Source organism: Otolemur garnettii, unplaced genomic scaffold (assembly GCF_000181295.1).
Source record: "Otolemur garnettii isolate 467f Iridium unplaced genomic scaffold, OtoGar3 scaffold00003, whole genome shotgun sequence".
Classification (NCBI taxonomy): domain Eukaryota; kingdom Metazoa; phylum Chordata; class Mammalia; order Primates; family Galagidae; genus Otolemur; species Otolemur garnettii.
This window is the reverse complement of record NW_003852398.1, coordinates 16,687,346-16,712,763: the sequence shown is the minus strand read 5'-3', so window position 1 is coordinate 16,712,763 and position 25,418 is coordinate 16,687,346. Positions and strand designations below refer to the sequence as shown.

General features: G+C 45.4%; 1 protein-coding gene across 1 annotated transcript in view; it reads left to right on the top strand.

Moving 5' to 3' along the window:
* Nucleotides 1–6,449: 6,449 nt before the first annotated feature.
* Nucleotides 6,450–25,418, top strand: part of ADRA1B (adrenoceptor alpha 1B) — a 55,258-nt gene continuing 36,289 nt past the window's right edge. The window contains exon 1 of the mRNA XM_003781991.2: nucleotides 6,450–7,570. Coding sequence (XP_003782039.1) covers nucleotides 6,622–7,570 — 949 coding nt within the window. The 5' untranslated portion in view covers nucleotides 6,450–6,621. The remainder of the gene's footprint in view (nucleotides 7,571–25,418) is intronic.

The window sequence follows — 25,418 nt, the reverse complement described above, 5'->3', positions numbered from 1 at the left end:
TTATAGCATAAAAGCAGCCATAGACAATATGCAAACAAATAGGCATAGCTGCCTTCCAATAAAACTTTATTTACAAAAACAGGCACAAGGCTGGATTTGATCCTCAGGCTGTAGTTTGCTTACCCTGGATTCGATGGTCTCTAAAGTTTTCTACTTCTGACACTTTGATAGTTTGTTATCCTTACTTGTGACAATGGAGCCAGAAGGACAAGTGACTTAAAAAGCCAGCTGTAAGGAGCCTATTGCCATAAGGGTTTTGTGTTGATTTTTGTTGTTGTTATTGTTTTCTTAATCTTTGATGATTTCAGGATATGTGGTTAGAAAGTAAATCTGAGCCGTGGTAATACCAAGGCCGCTTGGGAGGACTTTAGACCCAATAAAATCTCCATCAGCTCTCTGCCCTTGGACTTTGATGTGGACAGTGACATCTATCTATCTTAAGGAAGTCATGGGGCAAACAGCTGCACATTCACCTGCAAATCAGATCACACCCTATAGTCCTATTCTGGACAAATTCTGGACCCACCACAGATCCCTGGGCAAAGAGATGGCAGCAAGCCCACAGCCAGTGAGACACAGCCGGAGTCATTCCAGAAAACAGGAGACTCTTCACTTCATGCTCGACTCTGTAGCACTATGGATTGGTTTTGGTGACCTGTTTTCGCTGTCCCACCAGAATAGCTCCTGGGACATAAGAGAGAATGAACCAAACCCGCTCTCCAGTTGCAGAGCTAGCGGGCCTTTCATCTTCCACCACTGGGGCCCTCACACCCCAGTCCCCAACTCAGGACTCCAAGGCTCTCCCCAGACATGTGATGTGAATTCAGTCCCTGGATGACTTGGCAATTCGTCTTCACCAGCCTACTGCAGAGAGCTGCTACTGAGCACTGTCTACTTACCAGGGAGTGCTAAGGCATTGGAAGTTCTGGGTTGGGAGAATCCACGCTCACCAAAGAGTATGATTACCAGACAGAAAAGCAGTTTTGCCCAGGGGGAGCTGAAACTTCTCACTCTTGGGAGCCTCTGATCGGCTGCCTTTGGAGGTAGAAGAAACGCCTCTGCTACAGCCAATGTCCCCTGTTCAGAAGGAAGAAAGAGTGCTTCTCATCCTCCACCGGGGGATAGAGGGGGCAAATTCCTGCTTGGAATCCCCACAGACCCCAGCACCCTCATGAGAAAGATGCCTCACTCCTCCGGTTCCTTTTTAATTTTTAGCCTAACTTATGGGATGCTTTGTATCCCAGCGGTGCCACCTGCTAGACCTGTGACCTGGGGGCCTCAGTGCCCTCATCTAAAACATGTTAATAATAATAGCATGCACCTCATAATATTATCGTTGGGATTAAATGAGATCATGTACATAAGGCACTTGGGGGGGCCTAAGGTCTGGCAACTAGTAAGCTCTTGGCTGATCATACTACTGTCACACGTACTCTGTGCTGGGCACTTTACACACTCACTGTCATGTTTAATCCCCATCACAGCCCTGTGAGGTAGAGATTATAAGGATCTTCCTTTCACAGGTGAGGGAACTGGAGTCCAGAGTGGTTAAATGATTTGCCCAAGGACACATAGCTAATAAATTGGTGAAACTGGACATAAACCCTAATGCTCTTAATCACTTTACTCTTCTGACCAAGGTCACATTAGTAGCTATTAAATAGAAGCAGGATTAGAATCCAAGCAATGCTGGCCTGGGAGGCAGGAAGACTAACCAGAGCAGCTCCTCTGTGGAACCTTCCCTCCCAGACAGCTCTACCTTGCCATCCCTTTCCCTGACCTCTGCCTCACTCAAGACCCTGATCACATTCTGTTTTCTGCTGTTATTTCCTTTAGGCTAACACCGAGCCTTCTGCTGCCTTTTTTTTTTTTTAAATACCAGTCTGGTGTAGGGGAAGGATGCAAGCTTTGGAGCCAAACAACAATGCTTTGAATACCAATGCTGCTTACACACCGAATGGGCTTGGCCATGTCACTGAACCTCTCTGAACCTCAGTCTCCTCGTTTGTAAAATGGAGATAATTCCTGTCTTGAACTGTTGGGAAGCTGTGAGTAAATGCACACAGAGTACCCAGCATAGCACTTGGCACATAGTAGGTACTCTCCAAAAGTGCTCCACCATTTTCATCATCTCTCACAGCACCCTCAGTGCTGGGTTACTGTTTGCTTAGTTTAGTTCATCTTGGAAGGACTCGGCACCTAGTATGCGCCTTACAGTGAACATGCTTGGTTAATTGAAAACTGGACAGAGTTAGAGAGAGAAGCATGCAAAACTACATAGCCACAGGTGAGAGATCTCCTCCCACAGATGCCCTAAGCGGATCCCTGAAGCTCCCACAGCCTCCATTTCCCACAGGTTGAGTCTAGTGGCAGCTTCTCTCAGAGGGTTCACAGAAACGGGAGTTTGCAACATCATAGGCTTCTAATGCAATAAGATGGATAATGAAAAGATTCTTCTTCCCCAAGCATCGAGTGAGTCAGAGCTGTGTGCTTGGCTCTGCCCCAGGGAGTACCGAGAAAATGAAATATTGTCTGTATCCTCATGACACCTAAACAAATGGTCAAGTCCATGGGTCAAAAATCAGCCAGAGGGGTTAAGAGGCATCTCCAGTGAAGGAAGACCAGGAAAGGACCATTAGCAAAGGTTGCTGAGTGGGGGCTTGCTGCATGGTACTATTAAGGCTAAAACCTGTTGGCTTGTTTGTTTTGTCGGGAGATGCCAGTAAATGACAACATGTCTGAAATTTGCAAGGATTTTTAACTTCTTCATCTGGCCCAATAAATTCTTCCACATCTTGACACCTGAATCACAGCATAAGTCCTCATCAAGGTAAAAAACTATTCTCCTTCAGAATAAGGATAAACCAACTCTGAATCTCAGATTCTCTCTTTTTTTTTCCTCCTGGCCTTTTATCACCATAGAAAAATGTCTGGTAGTCTGAGTTTTCACACTGCAGCTGGTTACCGTGATTATGTAGACGCAGCCTCCGTAAATTCAATGGTATGTCACTAACTGTTCAATAGCTGGTGAAATTAATGCCCAGAGAAATGAGAAATGGGCCACTGCAATCAAAAAATGTGGATTTGGAACTTGCTGTTCATTCTGTCCTACCTTGTCCCTCCCCTGCCTTTGTGCTAATTGCCAGCTTTGTGCCAGATTACTAACATTCTCCTCCTCTTCCCTCTCCCCCAGGAGTAAATCAGCTCGGGAGAAGCTCCATTATCCAAGACTTGAAGACACCCGGGAACGGTGGGAACTGAATGTATGGCACCCCACGGTAGAAGATGCAAGGGAGAAAGGGCAGCAAGTACCACGGGGCGCTTTATCCAGCAAGGGAAAATGACAACCTGGAGGATCTCAAAGACCATCTGGGGCAGCCCCTATCTGCAGACACACAAGTACATGACATGAGCCACTCAGGACTAAGGACAACCTCTCCTTTTCTTTTTTTTTTTTAATTTTTGGGGAATCATTGAGGGTACAAAGGACCAGGTTACACTGCTTGCATTTGTTAGGTAAAGTCCATCTTATAATTGTGTCCCACCCTCAAGAGGTGTGTCACACACTGTGATTCCCCTACCCCCCCCTCCTTCCCTCTCTCCACTCCCCCATTTCCCCACCCCTCACCATGGACTAGGTCATCAACTGTCCTCATATCAGAATTGAGAACAGTGGATTCTCACTTCCCCATTCTTGTGATGCTTTGCTAAGAAGAATGTGTTCCACCTCCATCCAGGTTAATACAAATAATGTAAAGTCACCATCTTTTTTAGGAGGTGAATAGTATTCAATGGTATACATAGACCACAGCTTGTTAATCCATTCCCGGGTTGGTGGGCATTTAGGTTGTTTCCACAATTTGGCAATTGTAAATTGAGCTGCAATAAACAGTCTAGTGCAATTAAAGACCCCTGGCAGAGGGCTGCCCAAGCAGCCACAGTCTCACACCCCACTGAGCAAATCATTAGTGTCCGCAGTGGTGGAAGGAGCACCTTCCTGTGGGCCAAGGAAACAGAGTATGCCAACTCCATCTGCACCTGACCAGCTATGATGGCTGTCAATTCCTTTGCCTCCTGCGTCACCTCCAAAATGGAAAGATAAGCAAACCAGCATCTGGAGAGTTCTTGAAGATCTAAATCACTTTAAACCTATAAATATTTCGGTTTATATCTTCAAATACAATTTAGGCCAGTTTAATTGAAAGAAGAAAAGAAAAGCTACTTGCAGAGATATCTGTATCTTAACCTCTGGGAGACCCCTTGAAATTGTGTATTTTGTGCATTTTGAGGAGTCTGTGCATTTTGGTGAGAGAAAATTAAAACCTTAGATAGGTGTATGATAACCACCTGCCATCTTTCAAAAAAAAAAACCCAGAAGTAAAAAGAGGTTACAAACATACCTTTAGGTTGAGGAGCTGAGATTTAAGCCGTTCTCAATGACCTCCACTTTCCCCTCTGCTAAATATCAAGTTATAACCAGTGTCAAGGGTGGGAAAGGAAAAGTCTGAAGTGCAGGCTGGGGGGTTAAAGGAAAAAGAGATGCCCGACTTTACTGTTCCGTCTCCAGCTGCCTCTGTCCACTGCTCTGCCACATTTCTGCTAGCCTATGACCTTGGGAATCCACTAATTCTCTCTGAACCACTATTTCTTCATCTGTCGGTGGAGAATGCTTATGCCTCTATCAAAGAATTGTGAGAAATAAAAGATGAGTAACTGCTTGGCTCTCCAAAGGCGTTCAATAAATGGGAGTCCCCTCCCAGCACCAGTAGCTCAGGCCCCAAAATTTACTACTGAAGACAGCTCCATCCATAAAGGTCATTTCATTCCCCTACCTTGCCTCAGGGGTGTCATAACTGCTAAGTGCTATTTGGGTGATGGGCACATTTATAGCCCCAGCTCAAGCCGTGTAACAAAAATATTTCTGCTCCCTTAATATTTTGAAGCAAACGAACAACAACAGGAAAAAGCAGCTAAATGCTCAGCTTTGGAACAGACCCACAGTTGGGTTCGATACCCAGGGCCTCTCCTTCATGGACAAAGAGTTAAACTTCCTTTCTTCGATGCCATTCGCAAAATAGAAATGATGATGAGAATAGTTCTTCTCTCACAGTCATGCAAAAATGCAAAAAGAACTTAGCACACTGTCTAGGACAGGAAGGCGCTGGATAAATGGATAAATGTTAACTAAATACGGTTCTCTTGGCATTTTTTTTTCCTTTGGCCTGTCTTTCTCTCCACTCACCCACCTCTGGGAATGTGTTCCTGTAGCTAAATGCCCAACACGGATGAAAAATTACACCAACAACCAAGATCCCCTAAGTCCCTCCCCCAGATGCTTGGAGGGCTCTTGGTCCCTTCACTCCCTGGTCCCAGAGAGCCAGCGAGCTTCCTCCCTCACTTCCTTCAGGTCTCCACCCAAATATCGCGTCAGGGACATCCCAAGCACCCAGTCACAAGTTCGAATCACATGCGCACACCCGGCTGCATTGCCCCGGCTCTGTTTTACTCCCCCCCCCCACACACACACACTTGTTATCATATTACACACCTAGTAATTTGCTTATTTACTTTATTGTCTTTCTCTTGTCCCTAGAACAGAAGCTCCCAGAGGACAGGAGTTTTTGTCTATTTGGTTCAATTGCTACACCCACAGCACCTAGAACAGAGCTGAGTACCCAGTAACAGGATTCCTTTCATGAACGAGTGAGCGCGTGAGTGGATGAATGAACGAATGAAGGGAAGCCAGGTTTTGTTGAAACCAGAGAGGTTGCACGGGGGAGATAAAAGACGCGGGCCGGTCTCAAACCTGACTCAAGCCCCTCTCACCTTCCTAACCCTAGAATTTTTCCTCTCTCAGGAGCCAGACAGGTTACAAATCCCGTTAAATACTGGGCCTGACTCCAGGCTCCTCCTATTAGAGGTAGACACCCCCACACCACCTCGGAAATAGAGGAGCGGACAGGAGGGAAATAATCCCAGCGGGCCACCTCGGGGTGGGCGACCAGGGATCTCCCCGCCCCGTCCCTACCCCAAGCCCAGCTCCGCAGAGGACTCGCCCTGGGAGCGGCGGGGGCGCGGCCGGCCTCCTGGCTGACTACGGTGACCGCGTCCGGGCTGCGGGCGCCTTGGCTGGACCCGCATTGCCCCCTAGTGCCGCGCGGAGTCAGGGCGCCGGGCTCCCCCGCCTGATGTCACCGCCGTGCAGTCAGCCCAGAGGTGGCTCATTGAAAGCAGACCCTCCTCGGCGCTGGCCGGGCGAAGGAGGCGCCGCGGTGCGCAGACCCGCCGCGAGCCCGCACCGCCGCGCGCCCCTGCCCCGCGCCCCTCCTCCGCTCCGCTCGCCGCGAGCCCGGCCCGGCGCGCCTGACGTGGACCATTAAACTTGGAGCTGCCGCCTGGTCCCCTCTCTCCTCCTCCTCCCGCTGACAGGCGAGCGAGCCGCTCGGTGCAGGCAGGAGACGTGCCGCCGGGCTGGGCTGCCCGGGGAGATGACTTCTCGCCAGGAGGACGTCTCTGAGAAGAAGACCACGGGGGAAGCAAAGTTTCGGGGCAGCTGAGGAGCCCTCGCCGCAGCCCTTCGCGCCCAATCATTCCCCCTGGCTATGGAGGGCGGACTCTAAAATGAATCCCGATCTGGACACCGGCCACAACACATCAGCACCTGCCCACTGGGGAGAGTTGGAAAATGCCAACTTCACTGGCCCCAACCAGACCTCGAGCAACTCCACACTGCCCCAGCTGGACGTCACCAGGGCCATCTCTGTGGGCCTGGTGCTGGGCGCCTTCATCCTCTTCGCCATCGTGGGCAACATCCTAGTCATCTTGTCCGTGGCCTGCAACCGGCACCTGCGGACGCCCACCAACTACTTCATCGTCAACCTGGCCATCGCCGACCTGCTACTGAGCTTCACGGTCCTGCCCTTCTCCGCTGCCCTGGAGGTGCTTGGCTACTGGGTGCTAGGACGGATCTTCTGCGACATCTGGGCGGCCGTGGACGTCCTGTGCTGCACAGCATCCATTCTGAGCCTGTGCGCCATCTCCATTGATCGTTACATTGGGGTGCGCTACTCTCTGAGGTACCCCACGCTGGTCACTCGAAGGAAGGCCATCTTGGCGCTCCTCAGTGTCTGGGTATTGTCCACGGTCATCTCCATCGGGCCTCTCCTGGGGTGGAAAGAACCAGCGCCCAATGATGACAAGGAATGCGGGGTCACTGAAGAACCCTTCTACGCCCTCTTCTCGTCCCTGGGCTCCTTCTATATCCCTCTGGCGGTCATTCTGGTCATGTACTGCCGTGTCTACATCGTTGCCAAGAGAACCACCAAGAACCTGGAGGCAGGAGTCATGAAAGAGATGTCCAATTCCAAGGAGCTGACCCTGAGGATCCACTCCAAGAACTTTCACGAGGACACCCTCAGCAGTACCAAAGCCAAGGGCCACAACCCCAGGAGTTCCATAGCTGTGAAACTTTTTAAGTTCTCCAGGGAAAAGAAAGCAGCCAAGACCTTGGGCATTGTGGTTGGCATGTTCATCTTGTGTTGGCTACCCTTCTTCATTGCTCTACCACTTGGTAAGTTGGGGACTGGCAGAGGGGAGCTGGGCATTTTCAGATCTCGGGTTTACTGATGAGCTTGCTCTAAAGTTTTTTGTGGATCACTGTGTTTCTTATGCAGCCTATGTGTGTTTGGAGATTGAATAATATTGTTTGTTCTGCAAAGGCTTTGCAGACTGGGGAGCTGGCTGAGAACCAACTCAGGTGTTAGTGAAACACGCTAAGGTACTAGCCACTAGAAATAGAACCACAAGAGGAAAATCTGGTATGTGAAATGACTCACTCGATAGCCTCGGTTTAATAATTAAAAAGGACACTGGGCTTGAACATCACACCAGCATTATTTCCGTAGTAATGATGTGTCGGCTAAGGCAGCGTCACTAATGCAGCATACAAAATAGTTTGTAGTTACTGCAGACGCGGTGTTTGGGAAGCAGGGAGGCATCTCGCACACAGCCAGTGTTCATTCAGCATTTCCAGGGCTCTTGCAGAGGCCACGCTTCTCAAGAGCTTTGCAGAAGCTGCCTTCTTCCCCCTCCTCCCTTCACTGATGGCTGTCACATCAATGAACCACCGTTATGATCACTTAATAAGAGCATGTTAGAGCTACCAACCTCCAACCAGCCTTTAAGTTATCTAAAGCTTGCAATTTGAAAAAGAAGATGACTATAAGTCATAGGTTCTCAGTTTTCATCCCAAAATGTTCCTAAGTCTAGTGATTCATGGAATGCCCAGAATTAAACCTGTTCCTCACCTTCAGCTGACAAACACCAAATCCTGGGAAGATGGGATTCAGTCATTCAAGAATGCACTCCTCTCCTCTTATAAAACTATGTCCACCTTTGTTTTGTCTGGTGGTCCTACTAACTGAATGATTCAAAAAGCTGCCTGATTTTTCCTAAGGAAGAAGCCAAGGTCTGGTTAGGAGGTTAACCTCAAAGGAGGTGTATCCACGTAGCTTGGGAAGCCCATGTCCCTCCTCTGAGGCACTGATGTGCTTTAATTTTGTCTCATATCCCTGGGGAACCCCAAAAATGAATGGAAAGAGGTGATCATGGCAGTTTTGTGCCATGATATCAGGAGAGGTGACAGCTGCTACATGCCACAGACCACATATGCCTGCAGTCACGCTGGGGTATAAAAAACTGAACATAACCAAATCCCTCATGTCACTAAAAACTCTGGGGGAAAAAATTGTTTTCAAGAGAAAAAGGGCAGTGGAAAGAAGGCAAACCAATATCAAGAGTTTTCATTTAAAAAGAAATATAGAGAGAGATTTTTTAAAAAGCTATTTAACCTACTCTCCACGTCCTCTTTTCTAAGGCAGGCTTGCGGGCTGATGGCTTTCAAAAATATTTTCAATGGTTGAGTGGTAAGTGGAAAGGGTTTGAAGTTCAAACCCCCAGGAGTAGTCACATCCCACCGCAGAGAAGCCTGCTTTTCTTTCCCAAGGTCTCAGGGTCCTTTGGCAGGCTTACTGGATTAGCAGCAGATGACGGCTCACACTGCATTGGGCCATTATAAAGATCGTGGTTGTACATGGAAGTGATTTGGCCTCTTATTAGCCACACGATCTTGGGCATACGACCACTCCTATGTGAGCCTCAGTTTCTTCATTTACAAAATGGGGCTAATTAATACGTGCTCCATGGAGTTTGTACTTAGGCGTGGAAAGACTTAGTATAGTATTAGGTGCATAGCAAATGCTCAATCATAGTTAGCTGTTTTAGTACTACAAACCAAACCTCAGTTTCCCCCGGGTATAGATGTGTGTTTCCTCCTTCTTTACTCATTTGTCAATCCTACCTCTTCTACTAAAGGCTCCGAAGAGAACTGAGTCTTTCTTTTCTTCCTTCGGCCTCTGCCTGCCAGCCTGCAGAGGCTGTGACTACAGCATACTCAGAAAGGAGAGGGCCCTCGCAGGATGCAGGAATGGATCAGAGGTGCAGGGTTTGGCTTTAGGAGGCAAGGGAACAGCTCCAAACAGGTAAGGAGGCTTCTAGCAGGTTGAATTGGAAAGAGCACTGCTGTGGTGGTCAGAAGCAATAGGTTTCCCATTTGAGCTGTGCCATTAATGGGCTCTGTGACTCTAGGCTCGTTGCTTTGCCTTTCTGGGCTCCAGACCTCACAAGTGGAGAACAAGAAGGTTGGACTAACTACGTCAAAGGATCTTAAACTTTAATAAGTATCAGAATCACCTATGAAACTTGATAAAAATGTAGCAGTCTGGGCCCAACTCCCAGCAAATCAGAGGGTTTCCAGGAATCTGCCTGTTTAATCAGCCTACTAGGTGATCTTAAATTTCACAGATCAGGCTTTGAGAATCACTGACCAGTGGGTCTCTGCCTTCAGGCTTCAGCATCTTGGATGCCAAAGTTCTAATGACTCCACAGCTCCAAACTTTCCCAGCCACACGGTGGTCTGGGATGATGTGGCCTCTCTCTGGAACTTGCCCTTCAATTCATCAAGCCACTCTCAATTTTTTCTCCTTCACATCACTCCCACATCTCTCTGTCTGTGCCCTTCTGAGACTTCACCCCCCTAAAACCTCAAGTCCTGGGCTTCTAGAGAATAGAAATAAGAGGTTCTTGCCACCTTGATGCTGTCAGAGCCAGTTTCTCCTCTCCTTGCAATGATAGCATTCTGACTATTCATGCCATGATCTCCCAGAGATGTTCCAACGTGTTGTCCTTCCTCCCTGGAAATCCAACAGGCGAGGAATGCAGACTCCAGACCTTGGGTTTGGAATAGAAAAGGGGCCTAATTATTGTTTTCTTCATAATTCAGAAAGAGTATTCCAGAAAAATGGAGATGTGGGTTTCTACTTCCTCTGAGTTGAAATATAATAACACCCAAATAAAAGTAGCATCATGCAGAAACAACAACTCCTTTGGAAGCCAAAGAAGATTCCAAATTCTAAATTTTCCATAAAGACTTTTCACCCATAAGGGGAGGAGGCAGATCTGGGGGAAGACAGTGCTTGGCAAGCAGAGAAGTGCAGGTACACACAACTTCCAGTAGGTGATAGACTTGCAGGTGCCTGGATGGCATGAGATTTCCATCAGTTGTGTTTGTTTTCTCTGTGGGAGAGAAGGGTTGGGATTCCTCTGGGGGAAGAGGGAAAATAGACATGCCCCCTACAGGATCTTGAACAGGGGCCCCCATTTGTTTTCCTTAAACCTTTATTTTTATTTTGGGAGCAGAGTCGGGCTGCCTGCAGAGAGAGGCCTCTCATCTCCTGCTATGCTCTCCCCACCTGTAACACCCTCCCCACATCCTCCCCACCCTTTCCCTGTGGGCCCAGACCAACTGGAACCAGGGACCAGGGCTCACTTACTTAGGAGTATGGAGGGACTCCACCAAACAAGGCCCTTTCTATTTGGCCCCTGGAATCAGGCCAGGGAGGGACAGGAAATAATTGGAATAGAATATACTAGTATTTCTAGAGCATGGGCCGTGGACAGGATGTCCAAGAGAATCTTCAGCTGCCCAGCATTATAATGAAGACCAACTTCCACGCACCTGGAAAAGGCATGGCACTTCAAAAAGCAAGTGAGCTGTTAAGGATATACACTGCAGTGTGCGAGGAGCTGAGGCAGGGGTGGGTTGCAGAAAGAGCTGGGCAGCCAACTAGTAGCTGGGCTTGGGGAATTGTTTAGAAAACACTGGAACCTTGCCTTGCTCCAAATCTTTCTTCTGTCTTTAAAATGCTGAAAGGCACCAGGAAGCCATTATTGAACTAACTGCTTTCCCCTCTAAATAAATGAAGGTCAATTTCAAAGAAGCAGTTATGCTCTCTGTAGTACCGGAACCAACTAGGAATTCCTCTCTCCATTGATTTGATTTTCTGGCCTTCTTATTCAAATTTGGGCTGATGAATTTCCACTTCCACAAGCTCAAGAGGCAAGGGACCCAAGGAACAGTGAGGGTCTCAGAAACAATTCAAGACAGAGCCACCTGACAAATATACAAGTTAATCCTCCAGCTCTGAGATTTCAAAACAGGGGATTAGAATCGCCCAAAAGGAAAGCAATTCATTTGAGTACTTGGTGAGGGGGATATTTTTACACACAGGGAATCCTTTCTGGAAGAGAGAAATCCTATTGAAGTAAAACACATTTGACCATGTATTAAATCCCTAATAAATACTTCCTAGAGCACCTACTGTGTGCTAAACATTGCACCAGACACTGGGTTGTTGATCTAATACAGACGTGGGCCTGCCTGGAGGAGGCTCACAGCCTAGCAAATCACACGGTTATTGGACACACTATGCACCATTCTGCTAGCCTCCTTCAGACATTATCTCCTTAGTCCTCACAGCAACCCTGATAGGGGGAAGTAACTACTCCCTTTACAGATGAATAGAAACTCGGAGAGGTTAAATTTCTTGCTTAGGTTCACACAGCAGGTAAGTGATAGGGTCAAGAATTGAATCCATTCTGTCAAAACAGGCCCTTACCGGCTCCGGCTCCGCTGCAACAGAGAGATGTGTAGCCTTTTTGCTTTCTGGTGGCCACCTGTTCTCACAGCAATGGCCTCAGGAAACCCAGAGCCATCCTGTCAAAAGCTAGTTATGATGATTCTGTTGCAAGACCTGTCTTTCTTCCACTGCCTAAAAAGACCAACACGTGAAATGTCAGGGCAGGCCACTCATGTTCTAGTTCAGGGCAAAATGATCTCCACATTCCAATACTGTGTCTGACATGGGGCTCTCAGGACTGGGCACTTCGCCAGTCACCCCAGTAAGAAGAGAAAAATGAGAAGGACCTGGTCCTTCCCTAGGGATGTGAGTCCACATCTTTCATCATTCATTCATTCATTCATTCACTGAATAAATATGTGTTTATTACGTGGATACTATGTCCAGGCATTATACTAGAGATATAATGGTGAGCAAAATAATTACGTTCCACAGAATTTTGTTCTCATTGGGAAGATAGATATTTTTAAAAACATGCACACACATTCACACACACACACACATATAACATACATTCAAATCGTAATAAGTGACTTGAAGAAAAGGGGTGAGATGCTGTTAGGATTCTATAACAGGGATGAGTATGTCACAGGTCCCTGAGGAAGTGACATTTAGGCGGAACCCCAAACAGTGTGGAGAAGCTAATTCAGTCAAGGAAGAACGGAGAAGAAGAGGTTGTGGGCACAAGGAAGGATATGCCTGAGAGTCCCAAGGAATGAACAGATCCCAGAGAATAGAAAGGAGGCAGGTAAAGTCGTGACTGGAGGCGTGGACCAAGGCCAGGCCATGCAGGGACTTTTGGACACATCAAAGACTTTAGATTTTTATCTTATGAGCTTTGGCCATTACAGCAAGGTTTGAATCAGATGAAAGACACTACACAGTCGTTTTAAAAATGACTCAGGTCACAGGGTGAAGCACAGACTAGAGACAGGACAGGGAAAAAGACTTCACAATGGCCATGAGAGATGATGGTGACTTTGGCCAGACTGGGAGCAGTGGAGGTGGAGGGAAGACAGCTTCAGGGACTTGGAGGATGGCTGGGAATGACATAGGGGCTGGGGGGTTAGGGAGAGAAAGAAATATGTTCAAGATAACCCTGGGGTTTCCTGATAGATCTGCATAGGTAGGTGGTGGTCCACTGGAGGATGGTGGTAGAAGAGAGAGAGAGGGCATGGGCAGGAGGTAGCGAAACAACCAAGAGGATTCCTCCCAGACAAACACAGCTGCTCATCAGAAACATCTAGTACAGCAGTTCTCAACCTGTGGGTTGCGACCCCTTTTTAATAATGAAAGTACATTGCAGCATTAGGAAGGTTGAGAACCACTGATCTCGCAGGAGCTGTTTTTAAAAGCATAGGTTCGACTCGGCGCCTATAGCTCAACCGGCTAAGGCGCCAGCCACATACACCTAAGGTGGCGGGTTCGAATCCCCAGCCTGGACCGCCAAACAACAATGACAGCTGCAACCAAAAAATAGCCCGGTGTTGTGGCGGGCACCTGTGGTCCCAGCTACTTGGGAGGCTGACGCAGGAGACTCGCTTGAGCCCAGGAGTTGGAGGTTGCTGTGAGCTGTAATGCCACGGCACTCTACCCAGGGGGACAGCTTGAGGCTCTGTCTCAAAAAAATAAATAAATAAATAAAAGCATAGGTTCATGGGCCCTGCCACAGAACTGTTGTATGAGATTCTCTCCTTGTCGTACTGAAAATCTCAATTTTTAGCAAGTTTCCCAGGTGATTCTTAGGCAGTCAGCATAGCACCAATCTTCCTCATGCCAAGGAAGACCTGAATACCCTGCAGAGCAAGCATCAGCATCACTGTCATTACAGGTGAGGGAATTAGAGTTCAGAGAGGTTCGGTAACTTGCCCAAGGTCACACAGTAAGTGGTAGAGTCTATCAGAGTACACATTTGGCACTCAATAAACATTTGTTATATTATTCCTGGCTTTACTACATTGCTTCTCCAACATTTATCTGAGGTCCGGTGCCCAAAGTTTTTACTGGCTCATGGCAAAATGAGAAAAAAAAATAGAAAAGGCCTGTGTTCTTTTAAAAAACCAAATGTTTTCCATATAAATGACTGTTCTTTCATTCTAAAGGCTGTGTCCTTTTTATTTTGGGACACTGAAATAACATTTCTTTGATGGAAAGATGGTGATAGAGAGTGTGTGTGTGTTGTGTTTTAATGTTCTACTTGACAAAATAAAACGTCATAACTCTGTGACAGTCCCCTTCAAAACTTTTTTTGAAATTTTACTGTGCCTCTCCTGAAGTCTTGGAATCATGGAATACACCATGGTTCCTAGACACAATAAATACGTGTGAGGACAAAACAAGAGAGATGGCGGGGGGAGAGAGAGAAAGAGAGGGGGATGGAGAAATGTGTCAGCCTCAGCTTTTGTGGACTGAGTCAGAGGGACAAGGGGAAAAGATGATGTGTGAAGGCTCGTCCCTGTCAGGTGTGACAGGATGAGGACCAGTCCTGGAGGCCCCCAATCCTGCTAGGGCAAAACAGGCCACAGAAATGCCAGCAGGTGCCTCGTAGCTGCAGTGCCATCACAGATGGGCCTAATACGCTCTGCAATGCAAAAAATGCCTTTACCTGGGTCTGTGAGTGGCTGGTAAAAATGACTGATGTCCGCTGGGCTGCACTGGGAAATTGCTTTCTCCCGGGATGCTTCTGCAGTCACTGGGCTCACTGACCACGTTTCATAATCATAATACTAATAGCCACCATTTATTAGGTCTTCCGTGTGCCCGGCTCACTGTGCTGCTCCACGCTGCGGTGTTCTCTCTACGTTCTCCCTCATTTGCTCCTCCCCACAGGCTTAGCAAACGGGCACTGCCATTGTCCCCATCTTCCAGATGAGGAAACAGAAGCTCAGATTGAGTGATTTGCCTCAGGCCACCCAGCCCATCAATGACAAACCTCTATTGGAATCTAGGCTATCATATGGGTTCATCACTGGAGGTCTCCAAGCTGGGGGGCTGTGAGCCTCAATTTTTAGATAGTGCAGGAAAGAACTGGAGAAACCAGAGTTTATTCTGAGAAGGAGGAAAGGAAGAGCGTGTGGCTGCCCATCATTCAGCAACCGAGAGGCACGATATCCTGCTGAGAACATAAAGAACATAAAAATAATTGGGTCTTTTCCTCTAGCAACATCAGGCAAAATTTCTCTTTTTACTACAGATACTTCAGAAGACTCTTTTTTAGCTGCGTAAGTTATGATTGATAATGTCCCATGCAGTTTTAAGATTTTTATCAGATTTGAGGAAAAACATACAATCTGGAGTATTTTTTTTCACAGTTTAGTTTCCGGTCAAATGCACTTCAGACCTAGATTCACCTCCCCCACCCACCCACATGTGGCGGCAGCACCACAGGACACTTCTCCATCTCAGATCAGCCTCTCGTCCTACCTCTTAATGTCACAGGACAGGTGAGCCAGCATTGTGGGCGAGAGGATATTTCTAGAAGCTGTTTTCCCATTCAGCAGCTCTTCTGGCTAGTGCTGACCTAGCTACACAGAAAGAAAAGATAGCAAACTATATATGTATGTTCAACAGAACCCAAACAATAAGTGTCTTAACTCTTAGCTAGTTCCCCTATGTAGAAGAGATAGGAACAATATTTTTATTTTTTTATTTTTTTGAGACAGAATCTCACTATGTCACCCTCAGTAGCATGCCATGGCGTCCCAGCTCACAGCAACCTCAAACTCTTGAGCTTAACTGATTCTCTTGCCTCAGCTGGGACTACAGGGGCCTACCACAATATCCAGCTATTTTTGGTTGTAGTTGTCACTGTTGTTTGGCCGGCCCTGGCTGGATTTGAACCAGCTGGTGCCCTAGCTGCTGAACTACAGGCGCCAAGCTGGAACAATATTTTTAAAAGGAAAATAACCAATTGCAGTTAATAGAAGTTTTACTTCTGAAAACTTGGGCCAGAGGAAAACATTGCTAGGGCCCCTCCTCAGGTTTTGGAGGGTCCCTTAAAGAGAGGACCCCGAGGCTAAGTGAACACCTTTTGTCCACACCCAAAGACCCGAGGTTAGGCTCTTTCCAGCAACTTCATGACTTGTCTTTCTCCACTACTATGTACCAACCATGAACTTGTAAGCAGTGACCAAATCTCTGCCTAACCCGGGTGCTCACATGAGCTGAGTGGATGAACGAACGAGCCACATCTGTGACTTCAACAGAAAAACTAGGAGTGCATTCTAATTCCAGCTGCATTTTTTTTTGCCATTTGCCAAATACACCTTGCGTTTTCCTTCCCCTGTCCATGAGCTCGTGCTGTTCCCTCTTCCACCAGTATGCTCCTCTGCCCTCTGAATGTCCAAATCCTGACCGTCTGCAAACGCCTGGCTCTACTATCACCTTTCTCGGGAAGTCTTCCTGGTCCCCGCCCCTTTCCTGACAGCAATCACTCCCTTTGTATCTGGTTTGCAGTGTTGGTCACACTTGTCTGTAGGGCTAAGGACTGCCATGCACACTTTTAGCAGTGCCACAGGCTGCTAATACCTGGAGGAGGGCGGGGTTCTTGTCCTCTGCTTCGAGACGTGTAGACTTTCAGTACAAACAGCAATGATAGCTATGATTCTGGCAGCATGTGCCAGACATTTTCTGCCATTTGGACCTCCACAGCCCATCACATAGGTCTGTTGCCCATTTCCTTTGATAAATAAGGAAATGGACTTAGAGGGGTTAAGTGGTTTGCCTCATTCCGTAAAACTACCACCAACCCATTACAAAGAGACCATGATGGACTGGTCCTCTAAAACCAAAATGCAGTCTGGGCCGAGTCATGAAGCCGATGAAGAAAGATTGGATAGTTGGAGACCAGCATGGACACAGGACAGGAGCTTGGAAACTGGATGACATTTTCATTCTGTAATGAAAGGCTGCCATTCCACCTGCCTCTGGAGGAGACCTTTGCATTGCCAGTGGTCCCCAGGTCCCTTCATCTTATTAGCACTGAACATCTCCCTTTCACCTCTGGGAGGGATGTGGTCAGAGTTGGTCCCTGCAGATGCAGAAAAGGAGGAAACACTTCTGGTGACTTTACAGCAGGATCATAATAAGACCTTTAGAGGCCGAAGGTGTTGAGAAGAGAATAATGAAATGCTATTAATTAATTAAAACATGCCTACACATACACAGAGAGCCCTAGGATAAAAGAAAGCCAATAATATTCTCATTTTTTCCATGAAGATGACTTTAACTTCTTTAATCAAATTATTTCCCCCCAAACCTAGAAGTGCCCCAATTTTGCTAATGTGTCTCCTTGTTGGGTGATGTAGTGCCGTTCTCCAGCGGGGTGACCATACATCCCCATTTGCCCAAGATACTCATTATTTATGCCTGTGAGCAAATCATGAATATTGTTATATAACCCCCCTGATTCTCAAAAGCATCTCAATTGGGACAATAAAACAATGTCTATTTTAAAACCTAAAATAAGGGGATTTATAGTGGGACATCCATAGTACCCCAGCTTCACGACAGAGCCTGAAACCAGGAGGGGAGAGAAACTGACAGCAACAGCCTCAATAGTCCCAAGAAAGATTCATAAAAGAGCAAAGTAGCCATCCATCTGGGAAGGAAAGACGCACCTTAGCATGTTGCATTTCGTGGAAAGTAGGAGTTACTGTATATATTGGTTTGAAATTTTTAAATAAAGTGTTCATTTATTTCACTTGCCCTGATGACACAAGTGAGTGGCTGAGCTGGGATTTGAATCCATGGCTGGCCGGACCTAAATGCTTAATGAATAAGTGAATGAATGAAAAAATGGATCCATTTCAGCACGCGCTAAATGGTACGATCTGAGTGATGAGTGTCGCCAGAATACAGAGGAGACAGAGAGAGGAGTGGGCTGAAAGGAAAGTGAGCTGTGTTTTAAGGACTTGTAAGGCCAGAATTGCTGTGGGGGAGGGACATTTTCACCTCATCCGTTATCACCGCTCCTGGCATGACAACATGAGTCAGCCCAGGGTACAGTAGAATCTATCCTCACTGGCAGGCTTTGCTCTGTCTGTCAACAGCACACGCTCAGCCACACCCACCAGCACCTCATCTGAGCCCCCTTTGAACACTGAGGTGCTCCTGGCTGGTGTAGCACACAAACTGCATTATAAAAGTTGCACCAATGAACAGTTTGGTTCAAAATGTTCAGAAACAGAATGTTCTAGCACATACAAGTGGACCATTCCTCACAGAGTCCCATTTAGCTTTTTCCAGGGGTATCTGCCCACAGGGTCTTGCTCCCCCTAAGCTCTCACACTCTCTCCTGCTGGGATGAATTTAGGACTTGGCTTTGCACGCTTTTTAAAATTCTTCTTCAAGATAGAGTTTCCTGCCAGACCAACACGTATCGCTTAGAGGCTGAGCTTAGCACCCTGGCTGTGCCCCAGAAGGAGGTTAAAATGGGACCAAGGGCAAGCCGGGCTCACTGTCATTCGCAGGCACCGGCCCCAGGCTCACACCACCAGCACAGGGCTGGGCGGAGTTCCAGGGAGGCAGCTGGTTGGGGAGGAGGAGGATCCACCAAATGGAACAACAACAAAAATATTACATCTCCAATTCATATATTCAGGCCATTAATCGCCCCCTGGCATCAAGACAGTGTGGCAGGGTCCCTTCTTTGTGCTTCCAGGGACATCCCCTCAGTGCCCATGTGTGACTGCCTGTCCCCAACCCTTCAGAATTTACCTTAACACAAGGGTTCTTGGGCTTTATTGTTTCCTGGAGCCCTTTGGCGATCTGATGAAGCCCCTTCTCACAATAGACGCATGAAATAAAAGATAAAAGATTCCAAAGAAAGCCAATTATATTGAAATACAGTTATAATGTTGGAAAAACAAATTTATTATACAGCAGAAAAATGTCCTTTAACATATTAAATAAACAAGATCTAGCAGCAAGTCAAATAAATAACTGCTATAATTTTGAAGGAGTGACAAGTGGAAATATTTCAAGATATCTGCAACAAATGTAACGTGATATTACAAATCTGATTCCTATTGGTGACAAATCCTTCTGGTTCTACTGTGGCTAGTTGCCTACATTCCTATTCAAGGAAATGCAGACTTTCAGCCAAAGGTTAGTTTTGTTGTTGTTTTTTAGATAAAAACAATGTTTTTTTTCTCATCCAAGTTCTGGGAACACCCCCCTCAACCCACCCCCAGAATACGAAGCCTACCACGGGACATTATCATGTACTTCAGCATGTGAGGTATCCTATACTTTTATTTTTTGCACAATTGTTTGTAAAGCGAGACTCTTTTTAGTCTTAGGACCACAGAAAATTTGGAGTATACCATCATGCTTTCTAACTATTTTGCATGATCACATGTAGCAATTTTTTTTAATCAACTGGCTTATTATTTAAAAATAATGTATGGACTTTTATTCAAATCTGAAAGATAGAAAAAGAGAGAGAGAACAAAACAAATTGTGCCCTTATCAGACCTCAGGTGACACCCACCCAGCTCTCTTAGTCCTTTTGTCCAGGAGTAAAGGCCATCACCAGATTGCTTGTATGGGCTTTCAGAAATAATTCTGTTTAGGGCTGTGCCTGTGGCTCAAAAGGGTAGGGTGCCTCCTCCATATGCTGGAGGTGGCGGGTTCAAACCCAGCCCCAGCCAAAAAGAAGAAATAATTCTGTTTCTTTGTAAGTAAACATATTCATATATGAGTGCACATACACTTCACTGCAAACACATATGGAATGTGTGTTTTCACCTTATTTGTTTTTACTAATGCTGCCACTTTAAAAACACTTCAGTGAATATTACATTTTCTAGTGAACAGCGTATCTTAGACCTAGTTCTATGTCAGAAGGTGTAGAGTTACTGCTCTTTTGTTCATGGCTGCCTAGTAATCTGTACTATAGAATGTTCTGTTTTACTTACCCATTTCCCAGCTGATCAACATGTAGGTTATCTGGGGGCTTTTACTACAGTGTTGGAATGAATAGTTGATATGTCTGTGCCCACATATTCAGGACAAATTCCTAGAAATGAAATTGCTGGGACAAGGAATATTTGGTATTTTAGATTTAACCTGATTATGTTCAATTTTGTTAAACTGAAATCTTATTTCAGTCCACTCTTCTTTCTGCATTCTGGAGACACCCATCAATTCCGATCACACCATTTAGCTCGCACAGAAATTGATTCATTCCTTCATTTACTCACTACAAGGGCAATAGGAAATTTTTTAAATGGCAAAATGTAAAGTAGAGTGAAAACAAATAGGTTAGAGCTGTATCTACTAATCTATTAGTTAGTAGGGATGTTCGTGGTATCTACGTGAGAAAATCAAGTCATAGATTACTATCTAATCAATCCCATTTTAAAACACTATAAACTTGCTTACTTAGAGGGATAGGAGGAAGCTATTAGCTTTTTTGAACCCTCTGTATTATTTCACGAGCAAATACTCTACCTGTGATTGAAAACATCAAGTTAAGAAAAGATGATAGAATACAAATCGGTTTCAGCAGAATTAGAGCAGGGACTATTACACGTTTTTATCATTTAAGAAGAAAAACTATTAACAGCCCGAAGAGAATAAAACAGTTTTCAGTCATCACAGCCTGCTCTGTGATTATTAGCCCTCGAACATTTAGAAACTACTTGGGCCTCTTCCTCTGCTGGTGACAGACAGCCCTGCCCACTCCCCTGGTTTGAAACCGTGCAGTCAGTTTGCCTGTTGGTTTTTCTTTTTGTATCTTTTTTCAAAAGGAGAAGAATTTTCTCTCTCTCAGCAGCCAAATATAATTTATACATAACAGTAAGGTATAGAAAAGAGAGGAAAAGTCCCCTGTAATCATACCACTGTTTCAGTCCTTTGTGCTGCCATAGCAATGTGGCTGAGACTGGGTAATTTATAAACAACCAAAATTTACTGTTTATGGTTCTGGAGGCTGGAAAGTTCAGTGTTTAGTGAAGACCTGTTACTCATAGACAGTGCATTCTATGTATCCTTATATGGTAAAGGGCAAACAAAGGCTTTCTCAGGCCTCTTTGATAACATCATTGATCCCATGCAGGAGGGCTCCACCCTCATAACCTACTCACACCTCAGATGCCCTTCCACCCAACACCATTGCACTGGGGATTGAGTTTCAACATGTGAGTTTTAGGGAGATACAAACATTCAAACCACAGTACCCTTTATATAATACTGAATATTTTCTTACGGAATTTTCCAGAATTGCTTCTGTGTGTGTGTGTGTGTGTGTGTGTGTGTTAACACAAATGGGATCACCCAGTGCTTTTCTCATTAATTATCAAGCATAGACTTTTTGTCATATTAAGAAATGTCTTTTCATTTTTTCTTATCCTCTGAATGCTGCCTTGAATTCCGTAGCAGAAAATACCATAATGTGCTTAACCAACCCAGCCATGTGAGTAACCCACTGATGTAAATGGGTAAGATACACACAAGGCATCACTTTCACAAGTTACAAGGGTAGAGTGAAAAGTATGTCCCTCTCATGTCTCCGGCCACTCAGCCATCCAGTTCCCCACCCTGGAGGCAACTACCGTTATGAGTTCCTTGTAGATCCTTTCAGAGATGTTCTATACATATATAAATGTACTCAAATGTCCTTTTTTAATGAAAACAACATTATAAACACTATTCTATGCTTTGCTTTTTTCACTGAGCAATCTATCTTGAAGATCTTTCCACCTCAGTAAAAATAGAGTGGCTTCATTCTTTTTAATAGCTTTATGATGTTCCTTTTTTTTTCCTTCAAATAGATCCCCAAGGAAGAACATTTCATTTGCAGTGTCCAATCTTTGTTCTTTTCTGCACATTGGAAGAATCAAAGTTGTCTTGGGCCACACAGTAAATAACACAGACATTAATGAAAGCTGATTAGCGGCCAGGTGAGGTGGCTCACACCTGTGATCTCAAAACTCTAGGAGGCCAAGGAGGGTGGATTGCTTGAGTTTGAGACCAGCATGAGCAAGAGGGAGACCCCATCTCTAAAAAAATAGCTGGGTGTTATGGCAGACACCTGTAGTCCTAGCTACTTGGGAAGCTGAGGCAAGAAGATGGCTGGAGCCCAACAGTTTGAGGTTGCTCAGAGCTACGATGCCATGGGACTTTACTCAGGGTGACTGAGTGAGACTCTGTCTCAAAAAAGAAAGAAAGAAAGCTAGCTGATTAGCAACAAAAAAGTCCCTGCATACTTTTCATAATATCACAACACCACAGAGAAGGAAAAAAAGTACTCAGAAAATCAGTATGAGTCCCATGGGCCACAGATTGGACACTCCTCATGTAGGTTATTTTAAGTTTTTTGTTACTGCAAAATAAGATGCTTATACATACTTCATCTTTTTCGCATGAGTAAGCATACCTGTCAGATAAATCTTGGAAGTAGACTATTCTGAGTGAATTTTTCATTTTTATAAATATTGTCAAGTTGTCCTCCATAGAAATCATACCAACTCATGTTTTCATAACCAACATTTGAGGGTGCCCACCTAGAGTTATCAAACTTTTTAACCTTTGCCAATTTGACCGGTGAAATTTTTATAAAAGAGACAGACTGAGCATCATTTTATATGTTTTAAAATAAGCCATCCCTTTTTTGGTGTATAATTTGTTTTCAATTTGTAACTGAGATAAATATTCTAATGGCGGTGCCCATAACTCAGTAGGTAGGGTGCCAGCCATATACACTGAGGTTGGTGGGTTCGAGCCCAGCCCAGGCCTGCTAAACAACAATGACAACTACAACAACAACAACAAAAGAAATAGCCAGGCATTGTAGTGGGTACCTAATGTCTCAGCTACTTGGGAGACTGAGGCAAGAGAATCACTTAATCCCATGAGTTGGAGGTTGCTGTGAGCTATGATGCCACAGCACTCTACCGAGGGCAACATAATGAGACTCTGTCTCAAAAAAAAAAATTCGAATGCACATGTTTTTCCCTTAATATCTTTTGTTCACCTGCCCTTTGGATTTCCTTAGGATAAAGTTCACTTTGAACAGTTAGATCAAAAGGTGGACTCAAGGGAAAGGCCTTAGACAAGTATTACGAAATTCCCTTCTGGGAAGGGGGTAGCAATTGGCACTCCTACTACATATGGTTTAGTAGAGCTAAAGAAAACCTCTTTTTATACTGATAGCTCTCATTGCCTGAGGCCTGAAAAGTTTCAGGCAACTACCAGAAGAGACAGCTCCCCTCAGAAGTGATAACACGGCTTGAAAGCTTCAAATCCTTCCAACTAATTTGGTGTCAGCTTCCCAGAGTTCATGGCTAGCTAGCTGATCTCTTGGAATGCAGCACCCATCCACCAGGGAAGCTAGAGAATACAGCAGTCTCAGAATGTGTATATTTTACCCAGAATCCAAGAACAAAAAGCAGTCACTCGTGGCGTGTAAATGGATTTGATCTTTTTGCACGGCTGCTGGGCCCACCATGGTCCACATCAGTGGTTCAAAGCTCTGGGACTGATGTCCCAATTTAAAACTATAACAAAATAAAAGAAAATGCCAGTTGCCACCCCCAGGAAAACAATCACGTTTGAGGCCCCGGGGGATGAGTTTATAAGGAAGGATTCCTTCGGGCATTCAAGTGAGTCCCACCCTACTGTGGAGGCCTATGTGGATCCAAGGAACACAGTGGACAGTCTATGTTTAGACAAGAGCATGGCCAACGCACCACATTTTAGTTGCAAAATTCAAATTGGCCATGCAAGATGCCACCCTTACCAATTGAAAATTTAATTGAGCACCACTCAAGAAGCAAAGAGCTGGCCCGTTGAGCAGATTTTGTCAGGGAAGGAGGCTTTTTGAGAGGGAGTCAATGAGCCCTGGTTAGTCAGGTTATAATTTAATCCTGACCTTGAACTGCCAGTCTAGAAGGAGAGATCAGGTTATTTTCAGACTGTACTAAATCTAGAGGTGTTGGAACCAGCAAGTAGAACAGGGCAGAGACAGGGTGAACTTTGACCCACTGCCACAAGGTGGAGAGATCAAGGGAATGCTACTAAGCCAGGGGCCTGGCTTCAACCAGTGATTCTCAGAATTGACCAGGAAAGCCCTTCCTGCCACCTGGCCCTGTCACTGTCATCCTGCCCCCTGATCTTGATGAAGAAGTCTGGCACCTTCCCTTTTCTGGGACATCCTTTCCAGCTCTTCATGACTAATGTCTGAGTAGCAGCTTGGAGTACTAGAAAGAGCAGGGACATTGGAATCAGACAATCCTGGTCTGAAATCCTGGCTGTACCTTGACCTCTCTAAGCCTCAGTTAATTCATCTGTAAAATGGGACCAAAATCATCTACCTCATAGAATCATAATGAGAAATGAATGAAAAAGACTCAGCAGGTGCCAAACACTAATAAATGTTTCAAAGACTTCAGCTTGAAGCTTCTCATAGGCCATCCACTTCTGAGGAGATATTTTAAGTGTCTGTTAATATTATGTTTTTGACACATTCTATTAATGAGTGATGTATTCAGAGTTCTAGGTGTGATGATCACATGTTCTAAAAATATCAGAAGACTTTACCTAACATTTCTGGTTGTGTTTCTCTCTTTTTAAAATTATTTTGATATTTAATTTTGTGATACTTCAGTCCTTGCAAAAAGTACAAAAAACAATTTGACACCAGTGAATCCTCCACCCAAATATAACATGAGACCGGACTTGCTACACATCTTCTTCTGCAAAATAAAATGTTACAAATACATCTAAAAGTCCCCCACCCCCCATCCTATTCACTTCTCTCCTTCCTACAGAAAATTACCCCGATGCCTATGATTGGGAGGAATCCTTTCTCTGAACATTCTTAAATGTGTGCTCTAGGAAGCTGGAGAGTAGTGGTCCAGATTGGGGCTCTGGATTATCCAGACTGGGTTCAAATTCCACTCCTGCTTCACCACTAGCTGTGTGGTCTTTGCTAGACCTCTCTGTTCCTACCTCTTTCCAAAATAAAACTAAGACCTATTTAATTGGGTTGTCGCAAGGATGAAGTAAGATTATTCACATAAAGTGGTCGTTCTCAATCAAGGGCAATTTTGTGCCAGGGGACATTTGGCAATGTCCCGAGACATTTTTTGATTGTCATACTGGGGGGTACGCTACTGGCCTCTAGTGGGGGAGCACACACAGATACTGCAAAATGTCCTACCCAGCCCAAGATGTCAATATTGCTAAAGTGGAGAAAACCTGGCATAACGCATGGTGTCACTTGATATTTGTTCAACAAACATAGTATAAGTTACTGTAATTTTTAATTGTGAGGTGTTGTGTCAGATATTTTTATATTCATCATCTCACTGGCATTTAGGGAGTTGTCCCTTCTTGATGAAAAGAATGATAGAAAGTAGTGTCTCTTCTACATGTCTA